This window comes from Nelumbo nucifera, chromosome 5, assembly GCF_055504915.1.
Source record: "Nelumbo nucifera cultivar China Antique chromosome 5, China Antique-T2T, whole genome shotgun sequence".
In the NCBI taxonomy this organism is placed as follows: Eukaryota; Viridiplantae; Streptophyta; class Magnoliopsida; order Proteales; family Nelumbonaceae; genus Nelumbo; species Nelumbo nucifera.
The window spans coordinates 35488652-35507507 of NC_142653.1; the positions used below are offsets into that span (position 1 = coordinate 35488652).

At 40.3% G+C, this 18856-nt stretch overlaps 1 protein-coding gene across 1 annotated transcript; it reads left to right on the top strand.

The window, feature by feature from the left end:
• The first annotated feature begins 273 nt into the window (after window positions 1-273).
• Window positions 274-1574, top strand: LOC104589254 (uncharacterized). Its single transcript, XM_010247508.3, has 3 exons — window positions 274-504; window positions 613-799; window positions 944-1574. Exons 1-3 carry the CDS (start codon window positions 370-372, stop codon window positions 1423-1425), a joined length of 804 nt encoding a protein of 267 aa, XP_010245810.1. The 5' UTR covers window positions 274-369; the 3' UTR covers window positions 1426-1574.
• The last annotated feature ends 17282 nt before the right edge of the window (window positions 1575-18856 follow it).

The following is an 18856-nucleotide window of genomic DNA, read 5'->3' on the forward strand; positions in this document are numbered from 1 at the left end:
TCTCAAGACCCAGAAGGAAAAATAAAATTTTGAAAGGAGTTTCTAGAAGTGCGATTATTTACTTAGTGTCATTTTCACCATTAACACAAATCAGGATATCCCAATAAAATATATTCTCACCCTGCACAAATCCATAAATCCTCATTTACCGCTGTACCATGCAAATCCTCTCTATCTGCTCCCTCCCAAAGTGCTCCTATCATGACCTCATCCGTCATCATGAAACTGTAATTTCACCACCACAACCAACAAAAATATAAAGGACCCATAACTCCAGAGACCCAGACTAAAATCTTCGTCGCTCCATTGCAGAGAATTCAATTTGGTTTTGAGAAAGGAGAGGAGAGGAAAACAGAGGAAGAAGAAAAGATGGGTAGCTTAGAAGAAGAACAGCTCGTTCAGATGGTCTACGATTTCATTGAATCAGAATCACCTTCTTCCACCTCTTCTTCCTCTTCAGAAAACCAACCTCTTCATCATCAATCTGCATACCTCACTTTACAGGTATGGTGGAGCTTGAAATTCCTCCGGTGTGTTTTGATTTCCATCTTTACATGCTGTAACTTTTTTTCTGATGCTTCGGTTTGTTTCCATCTTTTTTATGGGTTCTAGGAACTTCTAGGGACTGTTAAAGATTCTGAGTTTCATATACTTGAAAAGGTCCTGAAGTACCTGAGAAATATAACTGCTGGGAAGGTTGCTAATCTGAACAAATGGATAGTAATGAGGTTGAGAATGGATGGATATGATGCTTCTCTATGTAAAACTTCCTGGGCTACCACCTGCAACTGTCCTGGAGGTCTCTCTCTTTCTCTCTCTCTCTCTCTCTCATTGCCCATGTTTAAATTTCTCCTCTTCTTCTTCTCCCCTTTGCATGGATCTGGGGATTCATTTATTTGAAGAATTAATATTGTTTCCTTCATCTTTTTTCTGGGTATTACAGGTGATTATGAATACATTGATATTGTGATGGAGGATGAGAATGGCGGTCCATTAAGATTGATAATAGACATAGATTTCAAATCTCAGTTTGAACTGGCGAGGCCTACTCCAACTTATGCACAACTCTCGGACATTCTTCCTTCCATCTTTGTTGGAAGTGAAGACAAACTTAACGAGATAATCTCTCTCCTCTGCACAGCTGCTAAACAGTCGCTAAAAGAGAGTGGTCTCCATATTCCTCCATGGAGAACAACCAGCTACATGCAGTCCAAGTGGCTCTCAGAGTGTCAGAAAGTTCCAATCACACCCTTCATGACTTTCAGTAGAGATTTTGACAGGACTAACAAGGAGGGGAATAACAGTGGTCATTCCTCCAATTCTAGCAAATGGGCACCTCCAATTGTGAAGCCTAAGAGCAAAGATTTGGGTAGTGGGTCTGGCTTGTCTAGCCAATTTTCCAAAATGAGTATAGACTGCTGCTAATTTCATCTCTGGATCTGAGTTTAGTTAGAGGATATGAAGTGTAAAGTGTTTTTTTTTTTTCTCAGTTTTTAACCCTTTGAAGGATCTTTTGTTATAATGACTTGTAACACTTTTTTGTTTACAGCTATGAACATTTTGCTTTTGCTTCTGTAAGTTTGATCCTTCTCTAATCAAAAGCTTTGCTGCAATTTGCTATGAAAAGAAAGCACCAAAAGGTTGAGGCCACCCAAATGAAATCTGTTGATTTCATAAGAAATGTCTTGTTCTGTACACCTTAACGGGGTTTTGATTTTTCATGTCTATTTTATTCCTTAAACTATCACTATTTTATATTCTTTAATTTTTTACTATATCTTAGTTGATTTTAATATTCCAACTTCTGAATTATCTATCTATTATTGAAGGTATCTTTGTATTAAAAAATAAAAATAATTTATTGTACAATTGTTGCCGAGCAGTCCTAGGTTGATTCATTGTCAGATCCAAGGGAAAACGATAAAAACCAGGAGGAGAAATGGGTTGGGAGATTAAACAGGTGGTTTTGATGTTTGGTCACTAGAAATTTGTTACCTGATTTATCTCCTGTCCCAAATGGGATCAAAGCCCAGCCCTCAACGGCAGCCTAAAATGGGATCAAAGCCCAGCCCATTTATCTCCTGTCCCAAAAAAATGAGAAAATAAAAAAGGAAGTTTTGTGTTCTGATCTAATGGGGCCTCACATGATTAAACTCTTTGATTCCGTCAAATTAGGATCTATCAATCGGCCCTTTAACTCACTCCATCTGGTAGGTACCTTGTTGAATTGCGAAAATATGTTTCTGACCCCCCTATTAGAACATTTACAAGGCCCATGATTGAATGGATGATCTCAACAAGCATTGACAATCATGATTTCTAACCATTGGATTTACACATTTTCTAGACCTTAATTGTGCATTTTCACTCAATCTAAAACAGCAAAACCAATTAAATTATGATTTGAGCCGACTTCTGATTTGGCCTAGGACAAATTTTCATGGTCTTAGAGATTGATTGATGGGTCCTAATCCAATTGACTATGAAACACATGGCAAGATAGGGCCCTTTTGTGGGCCTCCGGCCTATTTCCCCAAACTTTTGCCACAGAGAGAGAGAAAAAGTATTGACAGAGACTAGGGCTGACATGGACAAAACAATTATAGAATGGTTGGTAGGGAAGATCCCTTATCAAATGGATGGTTCAAATTTGCTATGCCATCCCCTTATGTGGCAAAGACCAGAATATCATTCAGACTATTTTAAATTTTTTAGTACTTGGATATATCGTATACTGGATAGGAAAGCAAAGTAAGTGTAATTCTGAAGGTAGAACAAAAGAAAGAAAGCAAATCCGGTGGTCTCAAAACTAGTGGCACCAACAAAACAAGGGGAGAGTGTCGAAATTTTTTAATGGTGGTGTCAAAGTTCCATTTCACCTCGCCATTTTTTTTTCTTCCCTCGCGAAATAGTCTAAAGAAGACATCAATTTGGTTTCCGTGTACCCATCAAACTACAATCTGTGAATTTGGATTCTGGCCTTTTATGTCCTAGTTGCTATAAGGTTTTCTAATTAGTTTCTACTAGAAGAGCAGCCCCGTGTCTGGTGTTAGAAAGATGACCATGTTTTACATGAGAGAGATTAAAGATTTTTTAATACAAAGAAAAGTTGAATCGGTTGAGTAAGCCATGTTTTGTATTTTTTATTCTTAAAAAAAAAAAAACCCATAATATTCTAAGCGGGTAAAGAAGCAAAAGAGAGTAACTTGTGTGGACAAATAGATTCAGCTATAACAACACTCTACAGAATAATTTGCAATTAGCAATGTTATCGGATTCGAACTGAGTTGGTCAGACCGCCCCAATCCCTAATAAGTAGCCAAAAAGGGTTTCTATTTTAGTAAAAAGATAGACAGTATACCTTGTAAATTGAAATCTTGATTAAATATGCAATAACTATTTGGAGATTTTGAAAAATAATTAAATCATTTTACTGTTCTTGAAAATGTTGATTACATCAAATTTATCCCATTTACAGATTATTTTAAGTTTTTTATGTAAAGTTATTTTAAAAATGGATCTAGAATAATTTTCAATTTTTGTAATTTTCGTATAAGTAAGCTTAGCTTAATGGTCAAAATGTTACAGCTGTGACCTAATTGCCAGAATGGTTGTCTGGTCTTAGACTTAAAACATTGATAATTTGTTCATGCATTTTTACAAGGTTAGACTAAAACTTCGCTAGAGATTGTTTTAACAACCGTTTGGTTCATGTTACTATCAAAGCATCCTTTTTAACAGATGCATGAACCAATAAATGGTTGAAGATTGTCCAATGCAGTTCGATGCTTGAAACATGACACAACCTTTTGGATCAAAATTCATTAAGATTAAGGTTCAAAAAATTGACATGTATCGGCTTGTATGGGCTGATATATATCATATCGAGAGATTCTTGATATGCCCTTACAGAAAATGTATTAGGGTTTTGACCAATTCAAAGGTGGATGGACCTTAAATCAGCCTATCTTAACTAAATTAAAAAAAAAGAAAAAAACTAAAAAACAACTGATTCGACGTATCGAACGAATCGATATTTTGAACGTTGTATTTGGTATTATTGTAATTTCCATGTTAAATGTTTTCAATTGATTTATATAAATCGGTAGTCACATATGAAAGTCACACTTTAATTAGAATGATAAAATTTAATTACCCCTAAAACAATGAAAGTCACTTTAATTGTAATTTCACAAATGCACGCATTTTTAATGTAATACCTATTTACGTTTCAGATATAATTATATAAACAACAATGGTACCAAAGGATAATAACAAGAAAGAAGCTAGTGGGACAGTGAGGCTCAATCAATTATTTATTTATTTCAATATCTTACCTATAAAAAAATCAATTATTTCAATCTCACATCTTATCTATTGACCCTTGCAATGGGTTCATCGGATTGAAGGGTTTGGTCTAGGCTAAGTGGCTAACTAAAAGACTATAAATGAAGATATATGATCAAGTAAATGATAGTGGAAAAAGGGGTATCTAATTTGACAAGGAATATTAATCAGTAAATCGAAGAGAAGAGAAAAGTGACAGCAGTGAAGTTTTGTGAAAAACAAAAGCAAGAATGTAAAAAGGATAAGCTTTTACTTTTTTCACAATATATTAGGTTTGATGTTTGATGGGATGTGTGAGAGTGGAAGGCCCACCGAGAAAAAATCTTGAGTTTTGCATTAATATCATGCAAAATAGCAGTGGGCAGCCATCGTGTACTTCCCCAGATGGAGGAGACTGATTAGATGGGCGGCCATCATTTGAAAGGAAATAGAATCGCGGCTGAATTTACTTGACAAAGTACTTGTGTGTAAAGGCCTTTGATGAGCTACCACTGTCTTCATCTTCCCATTACAAACCAGAACAGGACAGCAATCACTAATCAGCAATGGTTTTCAGTTTTCTACTTCCGATTAAAAACTGTTTTTCTTTACAAAGTCAACAGAGGATGCAGCAGATGAAATTACACTTCCAAACAAGCAGTTATACTTGTACCCCACTAATTCATATCATTCCTTGATGTCAAATGCTCCATTTATAATTAAATGACTGTAACCATCTGATCTCTGCCAATTTTTTAGGGATTGTTGTAAATCCTTTCCACCTGTCAAAATAAATGCTAGTAAGTAGTAACTACTTATCCTTAGATAGAATTACATATCTGTTTATGTATCAAGTGTCTCTTGGCGCACCTCCATTATGTAGCCCATTTACTAGAGGGGAGAAAATGACAAGTTGTGGGGACCCATATTACTAATTTAGAGAATGGGTCCAGAGCGCCTAACTCTACTTTTAACCTATTTACCATAGCAGATAGCACCATAATAAGAGGAACCCCCCTCGAGACACTAAAAAAATAAAGGACTGATTTGGGCACGATCGGCGCATCCTTAGTGAAAAGACAAGAATCAATACGAGACATTGAGACAGTGCCCCTTTTATCAAAGTTAGGGTGTGTCAAAATTACTCTCACGACTCTTGTTTTTATGCTTAGGGCATCATCGGCTAAAAGGCTAAAGCATTGAATTCAAGCTAGCTTAAGTACAACTGTAAAAAGGTAGGTCCTCTGTGATGCCACTGCCGGACTGCCGGTTGAAGGCTTCCAATAATGCCTAGATCTGAAACCATTTGGCCGACACATGAAGGAGAGTCATCTGCATCGAGCCAGAGCCAGGCCCATCTACATTTATTTAGGTTCACAAGGTGAACCCACGAGTTTGATTAAGAGCACCTGACCTCCCAAGGCCAGACCTCCAAAAACCATGTTTTCTGCTTTCTGGTTATGAAAACACCCTTGAATCCCGGAGCTAATCAAAACCCTCCTTACTTTTGCCCTTTTTCTTTCAGTTGTTGCTGTTGTTGTTTTTCCTTGTAGGGCCGAATACACCCACACTGCCAATTTGAGGACAGTCATGTTGGTGTTGATGGTTACAGTGATACAAGCCAGAGCCTTGGAATCTGCTGTTAACGACTGCTGTAAGCTAAATAGCTAATGCTGTGTGGGCTATCAGCATTGGGCGGTTGTCCCATGAACTTGAATATGTGGCCTTTAATTCTGACGAGCCCAAAGAGTTGTCTAAAGCTGATGGGCAACATAGCATTGGGTTGCAGCATTTGTTCACAACAGATCCGGACTATGCATGTCAGTTTTTAGACCTGTAGCTTTATAATGTGTGGAATGGAGAGAGCCACATTTTAAATTTTTAATGTTTATAAAAAAAAGTTACATGAACGATTTACATGGTCTCACAGTACTCTCCCATTAGATGGATGAGAGAGAGAGAGAGAAGACCTCTATTGGGTGTAAGCCTTCTCAATTCTCATAGTTCATAGGTAGGATTGATCCAATGCTATGTCCTGCTCTGCTGAACATATACAACAAATGGGGAGTTTTGAGGGTTCTACTACCCCAAGTGCAGCCTCCCTTTACAACATTACATACTTCCCATATTACTAATTTACTAATATAAGTGAAAAAGAAGAATAACATAAATCTAACTTGTCCCACAAATTAATTAGGAATCTATGTTTTGATATAAACCCATCAAGGGTTTTGTTAGCTTCCCACAATCTTCACTATGCATTTAAAAGAAACCCAAACATCTAGCCTTTTGGCATGACCCTTTGGTACATCAAAACAGACAATTAGGGACCCTGAAAAGCACCCTAAAATCCTTTGGCACATGAAAATGGTAGCATTGATGGTAAGATGCCTCAACTTTATCATATTCAGTGTAAAGTGAAGATAGAGAGATGTTGGGGCACCGGCCTGATGATGGAGAAAAGAACACAACAAGACAATAGCCATCACATAAGAATGCCTCATGGGTTGTCCTAGCTCACTCACCCCTAGTGATCAAAATTGGCATTAACCGCAACAGGACAGAGATAGCCATTGTGAGTCTGTGACAGAACATGACCATGGACTTGGAGTGTCACATTGTATATGCAAATATTCCATCTAGACAACGACTGATATTTTTATTGTTCTGTCGTTTAATTGAGCTCGAACCAAAAATTGCCATTGTGGTGGCTATTGTGTGTTGTTGTGCTTCGGATTATAATGTTGGAAATCCAATGCTTTTATCTGTTTCTGGTTTTGTTTTGTGGTTGTCCGAATGGAATTGGTAACTGACACAATTCTTCCATTCCAATGTTGTGTTTGAACTTTGAATTCCGGGTCGAAATGGAATTTGATTCAATCTCAGCTAAATTCCATGGAACTCAAAATGACTATTTCCCTAGGAATTTCTAAGTCCACAAAAAAAAAAATAAATAAAAGGAACTTAAATCTTTTTTTTTTTTTGCTACCTTAATAGTTGAGGTCTAGGCTGGGCGGCATAACACAAAGTTAGAATCTCAATTTCTTTAGTCTATGTTTGGTTTGAAGGAAAATGTAGGGAGAGGAAAAGAAAGGTAGGAAAACCTTTAGAAACCTTGTATTGGTTTACTTGTCTTTACCTTTCTTTTCTTACTTTTTCCTTCAAACCAAACATAGCTTAAAGGGATTTGATGAGGGCAGATTTGGCCCTCCAGTGAAATTGTGACACGTGGCACCTCGTGACAACTGGGCAAGCACCCAGGCAACAACTTACCAAGTTGGTCTCCCCCCCGGGCACCGGTCTGGCTGGCCTGGCGTGACATGGCGTGGCCTAGCGCGACCTGCGCGACCTGGCCGGATCAGCCTGCCACAGGCACCGACCTGGCAATCTGACCCGGACACAGGCGCCGACCTGACAACCTGACCCGGACACAGGGCCGACCTGACAACCTGACCCGAACACAGGGCCGACCTGACAACCTGACCCGGACACAGGCGCCGACCTAACAACCTGACCTGGACACAGGCGCCGGCCTGGCAACCTGGCCCGGACACCGACCCGCCGACTGACACAGGCGCCGACCTGGCAACCTGGCCCGGACACCGACCCGCCGACAGACAGGCGCCGGCCTGGCAACCTGGCCCAGACACCGACCCACCGACTGATAGGCGCTGACCTGACAACCTGGCCCAGGCGCCGACCTGGCCGCCTGGCACAAGTGCCAGCCTGACAACCTCGAGGAGTTCATCACCGTACCCCAGTTCTGACGGGATATGACGTCTTACCATTTGAAGGCTTTTCACCCACCTAACCCGCGAGGGCACCACTATATAAGGACTCCGACCCCCAAAGCCAGAGAGGAGAAAAAAGTATGGTAACCCCCGCTCTAGCTCTCTCATTTCTCTCCAAGCCCTCTGTAATCAGAATGCTAACTTAGGCATCGGAGAGTCCCCGCCGGGAAAGTACCCCCGGGTCCTCTGATTCAGTTCCCACAGGTCCCTCAGCTCCCGCCGTCTACAAAGGAGAGAAAATCACCTCACGCGGGGGTTAGTCGGGTTGCGCTGCACCAGGGAGCTCCACCATCCTCTGAGTTGCAGACCGCCTAGGAGCAAGTCAAGTGACGAGTTCGCCACCAGGGAGCACTGTCGGGCAGTTCGCCACCAGGCAATTCGCCCCCAGGCAGTTCGCCACCAGGCAGTTCGCCACCAGGGAGCACTACCAGGCAGTTCGCCACCAGGGAGCACTACCAGGCAGTTCGCCACCGGGGAGCACTACCAGGCAATTCACCACCGGGCAGTTCGCCACCAGGGAGCATCACCAGGCAGTTCGCCACCAAGTAGCTCATCACCAAGGCACGTCACCACCAGGTCAAACACGAGGTACTTAGCCAAAAAATTTATACATCACAAAAAATGGTACGTGACCAAAAACGGTTACATCAATTGGCGCCGTCTGTGGGAAACGCTACGAAAAGCTAAGTTCTCATCCTACAAAAGCTAAGTTCTCATCCTACCAAAGCTAAGTCCTCACTTTTTTGAAAATATCACTTTATAGTTTACATTTTTTATGAACTCAAAAACTATGCAGAGGGCTAACAGACTAAGTAGCTCTACCAACCTTACTTTCGATTCAGATAATGCCTCATCAGTCCTCTCCGCAAGGTCCCCCTACAAAGATGAGCTCTTCGTGGCTTCCGCGGGAGTTGACGGCCAACAGACTACATAGGCGCCCTTACCGGTTGAGCCTTCCAAGGCTCCCATGTGAGCTGGCAATCTAAAGTTAGTAGTGCTGCCCCCGAAGGTCGAGCTCCTAGTAGCTTCTTGTAGGAGTGGGTGACCGGCATTACGAAGCTGATGCAGCACAATCATAGCTCGACACCTCACAGGCAAAGCCTACAGGCCACATTACTGCTTAAGACCCGGTCGCCTCTCCGGCACGGACAAAGTCAAAAAAGAGTAGACCACGAGTCACTCCCAAAAGCCTACGGGCCACATTACTGCTTAAGACCCGGTCGCCTCTCCGACACGGGCAAAAGTCAAAAAAGAGTAGACTACGAGTCACTCCCAAAGCCTACGGGCCCCATTACTGCTTAAGACCTGGTCGCCTCTTCGGCACGGGCAAAGTCAAAAAAGAGTAGACCACGAGTCACTCCCAAAAGCCTACGGGCCACATTACTGCTTAAGACCCGGTCGCCTCTCCGACACGGGCAAAAATAAAAAAAGAGTAGACTATGAGTCACTCCCAAAGCTTGCGGGCCACACTATTGCTAAATATTCAATCGCTTTCACAGTAGGAACAAAATCAGCAAAAGTGAACTATAAGTTGCCCCAGAGCCTAAGGGCTACACTATTGAACCGGCGGAGACCCCCTCGTCTTACTGGTAGCTCGCCACATACAGGCAGCTCCCAAAGCCTAAGGAATTGGATCAAAACTTACTAGCTCGTCGACTTACGGGCCAAAAGAAATCTACTCCCTTCGCTGAGTTACTCTCAGCTCGGGAGTGGGGGGCAATTGATGAGGGCAGATTTGGCCCTCCAGTGAAATTGCGACACGTGGCACCTCGTGACAACTAGGCAAGCACCCAGGCAACAACTTACCAAGTTGGTCTCTCCCCCGGGCACCGGTCTGGCTGGCTTGGCGCGACCTGGCGCGGCCAGCGCGCGACCTGCACGCGGACCTGGCCGGATCAGCCTGCCACAAGCGCCGACCTGGCAATCTGGCCCGGACACAGGCGCCGACCTGACAACCTGACCTGGACACAGGGCCGACCTGACAACCTGACCCGGACACAGGGCCGACCTGACAATCTGACCCGGACACAGGCGCCGACCTGACAACCTGACCCAGACACAGGCGCCGGCCTGGCAACCTGGCCCGGACACCGACCCGCCGATTGACATAGGCGCCGACCAGGCAACCTGGCCCGGACACCGACCTGGCAACCTGGCCCGGACACCGACCCGTCGACAGACAGGCACCGGCCTGGCAACCTGGCCCGGACACCGACCTGGCAACCTGGCCCGGACACCGACCCGTCGACAGACAGGCACCGGCCTGGCAACCTGGCCCGGACACCGACCCGCCGACTGACAGGCGCCGACCTGACAACCTGGCCCAGGCGCCGACCTGGCCACCTGGCACAAGCGCCAGCCTGACAACCTCAAGGAGTTCATCACTGTACCCTGATTCTGACGGGATATGACGTCTTACCATTTGAAGGCTTTTCACCCACCTAACTCGCGAGGGCACCACTATATAAGGACTCCAACCCCCAAAGCCAGAGAGGAGAAAAAAGTATGGTAACCCCCGCTCTCTATCTCTCTCCAAGCCCTCTGTAATCAGAATGCTAACTTAGGCATCGGAGAGTCCTCACCGGGAAAATACCCCCGGGTCCTCTGATTCAGTTCCCGCAGGTCCCTCAGCTCCCGCCGTCTACAAAGGAGAGAAAATCACCTCACGCGGGGGGTAGTCGGGTTGCGCTGCACCAGGGAGCTCCACCATCCTCTGAGTTGCAGACCGCCTAGGAGCAAGTCAAGTGACGAGTTCGCCATCAGGCAGTTCGCGACCAGGTAGTTCACGCCCAGGCAGTTCGCCACCAGGTAGCTCGCCACTAGGCAATTCGCCACCAGGGAGCACTACCAGGCAGTTCGCCACCAGGCAGTTCGCCATCAGGCAGTTCGCCACCGGGGAGCACTACCAGGCAATTCGCCACCGGGCAGTTCGCCATCAGGCAGTTCGCCACCAGGGAGCATCACCAGGCAGTTCGCCACCAAGTAGCTCATCACCAAGGCACGTCACCACCAGGTCAAACACGAGGTACTTAGCCAAAAAATTTATACATCACAAAAAATGGTACGTGACCAAAAACGGTTACATCAGGATTCTTTTATCAATATGTATCAAACTAGGAAAAATCTATGATACAAAAAAGATATGATATAGAAAGAGTTTTGACCAATCAAAACCCACCCATAAATTTTGATAAATAACACATGATTCGCTATCATGCTTATGATTCCAATTTATTGGTCTGTTGTTTTTCGGATATCATATCGTTTCTATATCATAGTCGAACAAACTAATATGCACTTTTTTAGTGAGTGATACCACTCTATTAAAGACTTGGGCAGTTATAGATATACTATCTATTATTTTATGTTAAAAAACACATAAAAAAGGTAAATCAATCCCATGTATCCTATGTATGAACTTACATTTATCATTCCCTATATCCAATACAACTTTTGGGTTATGGTTGATTGTTTTTTTAATTTTTAGTAATTCATAGGTTTACTGTTGAAATAAACATATAATAACTACACACTATATTGATTGTTATGTATTTTATTATATTTTCTAAAGCAAGTATTTTTTATAAGAAGTACTAGTCGGGACTTGTGCAATGCATGTGCTTTATTATGCAAACTTAAAGCATAAGGAGCCCTATGACCTTTTCAATGGGTGAAGTTGGTTTTTCAATTACTAATTTTATTTGTTAGTATATTGTTAAATATAATTTAAGAATAAAATTAATTTTTCTCTTTAACTTTTACTTAATAATGTTTATTACTTTTTATTAGTTTTTAATTGTTATTAATGGTTTTGTTTTTACTAGTTATCGTTCAATGGATTTTTATTAATTCTTGTAACTTTTAAATTTACTACTAATAAAGTTATTTGTATTATTTTTTTTTACTAACTGATTTTATTAGTTTATTAATATTTTTTTAAATACGCTTCATTAATTACAATACAAATTAAATTTATATTTAATAATAAAGTTTAAAATCTTAAAATTTTGTTTGTGTTTTAACTGGCTCAAACCCGAACCTTACAACTTACATGTTATTAAGCGGCATGGACTGAAGAACCGGTTGGGTTCAAAAATAAACTGGTCGGGCCAAAATAATGTTTACCAACTTAGTTCCGTACTGAATGCGGATCAAAAGGAAACCAGATATTACACTGACAGAAAATGCGCCAATGGTGGAAGAGATATACCATTTTTTCATTGTTTTCCCCTTCACTTACATAAATTTAAACACAACAGCTGACTCCACTAATCAGATCCTAACACTTAATTACAATTAGACTTGTTCACGGGCCAGGCTTTGGTCCTAACTTTATACTGTCTTGGGCCCGGTTCGGGCCAGGCCCATTAGAATTTTGACAAAAGCCAAGCCTGAGCCCAGCCTATGAACAGGTCTAATTACAATCAGGAGGGTGATCCTTCTAAACACCCATAGTCATATCAAAAAGGAAATCCCAAAATTTTGCAAGTTGATGAGACCCGATAGAGGAACTTATTAATCAGTAGTCATGAATAACAGGTCGGAGCAAACAAGGTACTATGACATGATGATCCTTTAGGCTGTATTTGGTTTGAAGGAAATGGTAGGGAAAGGTAAGGAAACCTTTACAAATCTTGTATAGGTTTCTCTGTCTTTCCCTTTCTTTCCCTACCTTTTCCTTTAAACCAAACATAGCCTTAGAAGATTCACGCCTAAAATGTCTCAAAAAATGCAAATAAGGCAGGGGAAAATTGACGTTAGCTAATTTGTCTGTTTATTTCTTATTTATTCTTAAATTCCTAAAAGAGTGTATAGGGATTTGGAGAAATTAATAAAAGATTTTCTATGGGAACCACGGGAGAGGAAAAAGGATCAGAGAGTTAGGTGGGAGGTAGTGACTAAAACCAAAATTGATGGTGGATTAGGATTAGATAACTTACAAAAGAAGAATGAGGCTTTGTTGGGGAAATGGTTATGAGGACTGAGAGTGGAAAGGTATAAATTGTAGCCTAAAGTAATTTTAAGCATCCATAGATGGAATGGGGAAGTATTAACTAGGGTTACAAGAGCTTCTCCTTGAAAATCTATTTATGCCATTCTTTTGTCCTTCCTTTGGAACAAAGATCTTACATTATGAAAACCTATTCATGTCATTCTTTTGTCCTTCATTTCATAATATATAATCTTTGTTCCAAAAATCTTATGAAATTTTGGGTGCATGTTTAGGTGGACTGGAACTCGACTTTAGATTGGAACTTGGTTTTAGAAGGGCACTTAGAGATTTTGAATTGAACAATATTTCTTATTTACTTAAAATCTTGGATGAGGTGGTACTTTATCCCTCTAGGAGGGAAAGAAGGATTTGGACCCCTTCTGCCTCTAGTGTCTTGTTCTTCCTTCTTCAGAGAGTCGGTTCAACTTTCTCCCGTTATTAGGCAACCTTTCCCAATTTAGGAAGCTTGAGGTAAACTAATTCCTCCCAGAACATGTGCCTTTTGTTGGGAAGCTTTCCTAGAAAAGTGTAACACTTGTAATTTACTTTAAGGGAAAAAGGCCTAATTGGTGTGTATCCTATACAAGGATAATGGTGAGAGTTGCTATTACTTATTAATTTCCTATCCTTTTGTTTTTGAGATTTGGAGTTGGTTTCTCTCTCTATTTAGCTATAGATGAACCTCGCCACCAAATGTACAGAACTTGTTTAATTCCATTTCTACTAGAGGATCAAAGAGGAGAGATAAAATTTTGTGGAGACATATAAGAGTGGCTATTTGTTGGACAATTTGGGAGGAAAGAAATCAAAGAATCTTCTTTGAAAAATAAGATGTCATCGTTGAAACAATAACTATTAGGGTGGTTCATTGGATCAAGACTACGGATCTCTTTGAGGGATTTTAAGCAAGAGATATTATTAAGAATTGTAAAGAAGAGGCATTCTCAACTCCTATTAAAGTTGTTCATAGTCAAGTTTGGCCCCCTCTATATGTCAGTAGAGGCGTAAAAGGTAATATCGATTGTTTTTTTTTCTTAGTTTTTTTCAAATCTTGTTCAAAGGGGCCAGTTTAAGGTCCATCCACCCCCTAAACCGGTCAAAACCCCGATACACCCTTTGTAGGGGCGTATCGGGAAGCTCTAGATACGATATGTTTTGGCCGATATGGGACGATACACATTGATACTTTGAACCTTGGGTAGTAGTGAAGGAAACCTAGGCCCTTCATGTATAGGAGGAGTATTCAGGGATTAAGGATAGAAAAATTACTACTTTGTATTTTGGTTCTATTAGTAGTGGGTGATGCTGTCCGATCTGATGTAGACTAAACCGAGGATGCAGTCAAACAATCCTACCAATTAGATGAGGCCAAGGTGGAAGGATGAAGATGTGCGCTGTGGTGATTTGCAAGCACAAGAAGAGTCAGAGGCCCAATGAGTTAATCACTAGGTAGGCACTTTAACGCTCAAGCCAATAAAAGATGGAAGATCGGTCGAGACAAGTTAGGAGAGCAGGCTAGTCCAGATTGAGGTGAATGCACTTGGTGTTGAGGTGAGTTGAGAGTCCAAAGTCCTTTACTTTGAGGTGGGGATGCGTTTATATAGATAAGCATTTGTGTTGTAGTCAGGTTAGGTCTATGGGGTTACCGGGATGAGGTTGCCCGCTGAGGTATCCGAGAGGTTCCTCTTTCCTCGATGGGATATGTTTCCTTTGTCCGCATAGAACTTTATCTCCTCGATGCATCTTTTCATGATGTAGCTGTGTTGGGCTGTACTGACGTGGTTTGAGACCTGACATGTGGTGACCCCGGCTAGCTTTAGGCACCACCCGAACATCAGGGATTCCGTAAGAGCAAAAACTTAGGCTGTTTTGAAAGGGATAAGGGAGCATAACAGCTAAGTCTCAATTTGGAAGGAGTACAAATACAGATATGTAGAGTGCAAATTAAAACCTTGTATTTTGTATTATTTTGCATGTATTTGCACTCTACATAGTTGTATTTGTACTCTTTCCAAAGTGAGCTTAAATATCAAAAAACTGATAGTTGAAAATTTGATGTTGGTCATTAGCTGGCTGCATAAGAAAGAGATTGGATTTTGGAAATTCTTAAGTGACAAAAAGAAATTCAAGCAGTTGATTAAGAGAAGTGCAAATTCTTTTGCGGACTCACTTGCCAAACAAGGGGTGGGAAGAGTCGGTCTTTTTTGGGCAATACTGTAACATGAATATGAATCTTGGGGAGAGTTGGTGCTTGTTCGTTTGGTCTGAAATCTGACATCTGAAAGTGCAATAATTACATTAAGAGGTATATTGGTATTGGTGAACTTTTCTTTCCTCTGAATTCTGAATGCACAAAATGTTGTTCTGAACTTAGAATTCAGAATTCTAAAAATTATCAAATATTCATTTTGGCCTCATATATCAGAGTTTTTGTTTGTCTTTTTAGGGGTATCATTGGAAAACAAAAAATTGTATGATTGCACTTTAAGAGATAGGAGATAAGAGAAAACGAACAACTATTTTTCTCTTAAAATTAAAAGATTCCTATTAAGAGATAAGAGTTAAAAGGAAACAAACAGGCCCTTAGAGATTTTACCCTCCCTCATTTCAATTGTACATTTGTACCTTTTGTTGTTTTTTCTCATTAAAATATGTTAATTAACCAAAAAAGACGCGCAAACATCTCTTTACCTCCATCTAAAATCATTTTCAAAGCTTAGAAATAACACATATAAACACTACACTTCCATTTATCGAGGCATCATCAAAATATACCATCACATTATAAGAGTTATTAGCATCATTATAATAATGCTAGCCATGTCAACATAACTACATCATTGACTTGATATCCATTTTGTAATTTATTCAACCAAGACTAACTACATCATTGACTTGATCAACCTCCTCTGCTAATAACTCAAGACATGGCCCGGCAGACTACACTACTAATTAACTGGTTCAATGGATTACTCAAAACATGGACAAACCCTTGTTGTTCGGGATAGGGACGCTAAAAGTAGAGTAGAAAGCTAGAAACCCCTCTCTCTACTCCTAAATCCTAATGGAGCAGCCAACACCGATATCTATCTGTTCACCTCCACCTTGGACAGGTTTTGCAAGAATCCAGTTAATTCTTCTTCATCCAAATAGAACAGGTCGTATCTGTTCATGTTTGTAGGGATCACTTTGGTTCATGGAATAGCCAATATCAACAGTAGTATATTCATCTCAGCATTTGTAGGTATCTCTTACCATGAGACGTTCGCGGGGACCTTTCTTATAACTCTATTGTCTGTCATGGCCTCTTGGCCTCTGCATCGTCACTGTTTCCTATCTCTAACGACACTATGATCTTAGAAACGTATTAAGAAGAAATTTCTTAGCATTATTCAATCTAAGAAACGTGAAGTCAAGAAAGTTTTTGAGTGCTATTTTAGGAAAAAGAACAACATGTCTCACAAACCTTTAAGCTGTGCTTGTTTTTGGTGTAAATGCAAATCAACGTAAAACTCCACTGTCAGTTTGTATTTACATGCGTTTATTTCTAGTGTAAAATCGGACTGGTGTAAAACTCCACATCGGTCCACTTTTTCAGACATTTCCAATATGAAGTTTAAATTGAAAATTGATATAAATCATTTAATTGGCTGACTCTTCCATCATAATTTATCAATGTGCATTTACATTGATTCTCACATAAAAAATCGACCAATGATCCATTCAAATTTTAAACTGATTGACTGACTTTTACATTGAGGATTTTTTTCACTGCAATCAAACACAACTTTAGGCTCGGTTTGGGAAGAGTACAAATACAAATATGTATAGTGCAAAACCTTGTATTTTGTATGTATTTCAAGTCTAGATCACTTGCCAATAAAATACATTCCAACAGCCTATCAACATGATCTAACACCACATATCTCATACATGGCGGATCCTACTTTTATAGTGGGTCCCAATTTCATGGTGAGATGTGTGGTGTTAGATCAAGTTGGTTGGGGGTTGGAATGTATTTTGTTGGCAGGAGATCCCAATTCATGTATTTGCATTGTGCATATTTGTATTTGCACTCTTCCCAAACGGAACGATGCAAATAAAGTGTGAATGCAAATATGCAGTGTAAAACGGTTCATGTAAATGCATAGTTGGGTTAGTTTTGCATTGACAAATTTACTTTCTTACCAAATAGACCTTTTAGCTGTAATTAGGCATGTTCATGGGTTGGGCTCGGGCTTGGCTTTTGTCAAAATTCTAATGGGCCTGACACAAAGCCCGATACCAAAACAGTGTAAAATTGGGCCCGAAGTCTGGCCCGTGAACAGGTCTAGCTGTAATGGATGCAAACATGAATCCCAATAAAATATATGCTCTTTTTAACAAAAGCTCACATTGAATGCAATTTTACTTCTTTTTTATCAATGTACATTTACATCTCATTTTGAATGTAAATATTCATTAGAAAATGTGTTTTCTATCATTTGTCAATGTATAATTGTATTCTTGCCAAACACCAACAAAACTGAACCAGAATACATATTTACCCTGAATTGGGATTTGCATCGCTCCCAAACAGAGCCTTAAGAAAATTGGATGATGAGATGACTTTCCTTATTTGTTTTATATACATAGTATAGATAGATGGGGTAGTAGCAACTTGATTGTCCATAGTCAATGTAGTTTTAGGAGGGATGATATTATGGGAGATAGATTTAAGAATACTTTTAGGCCCTATTCACTTTTTGGTAAGTTACTTACCCAGGTAAATGCACTTACCCGGGTAAGTGTTTCCTAGGAGAGACTTACCCAGGTAAGTGCATTTACCCATGCTCCTTTATTTTCCAAGTAAATAAGGCAATGACCATTTTAGCCGTAAAAGTTCATTATTAAAAAGAGCATTTTTGTCCCATTCAAGTGTTAGCGACTTTCCCCTAGGTGGAAAAGTTATTTACCACCTACATGATGGATATCACTTACCCGACTAAGTGACACCTAGGAAAATAAAGTTTCCTTTGTCTCCACATAGATTTGAAAAAAGAACATAGGTTTTTTGGTCAATGGAAATCAAAATCCCATTGACCAACTTTCCCTTTCTCAAAATTCACAAAAATAAGATAATACACCCCCTTAGGTAATTGGAATGGAAAAAGAGAGGAATAGGGAGACAGGGTTCTGACTTGACTTTATGAGAGGGTTGTAAAGGGAAAAGGAGAGAGAGTTAACAAAAAAAAAGTGGGAAAGGGGATTTGGAGAAGGAAAGGCATGCTGGCATGACCTACTTTGCTTTATATATTGTACCCGTATGAATTTGAGCATTAAAATTAGAGTTATCAATGCATTTTTCAGATTTATGTGAGTTCAAATGCATCTTAATTTTTCCACCATATCAAATGTGTTGCTCTCATTGCAATACCAAACCTTGTTTGGGAGTTGGGATAAGAATTGAGCATGTATTAAATGTGTTTCAATTTCCCATTAAAAGTAAACATGGTAGACATCTTCCTACTATAAATTCTAAATTAAAAAAACAAAAATTTTCTAACACGCTTCTCAGTGAATAGTTTGCCTACTAATGTGAACCTCCAATCGAATCAAGATATTCAATATTTGTCAGGTAAACCTAGAAAGAATTCCCATTCAATAAATATATAAATATTTTACTATTAAGTTCCACTAGTCGGCTCTGCCCGTGCAGTCTTCTATGTTCAACAAACAACTTTAAGGTAAATGTGGCAGCTTTACA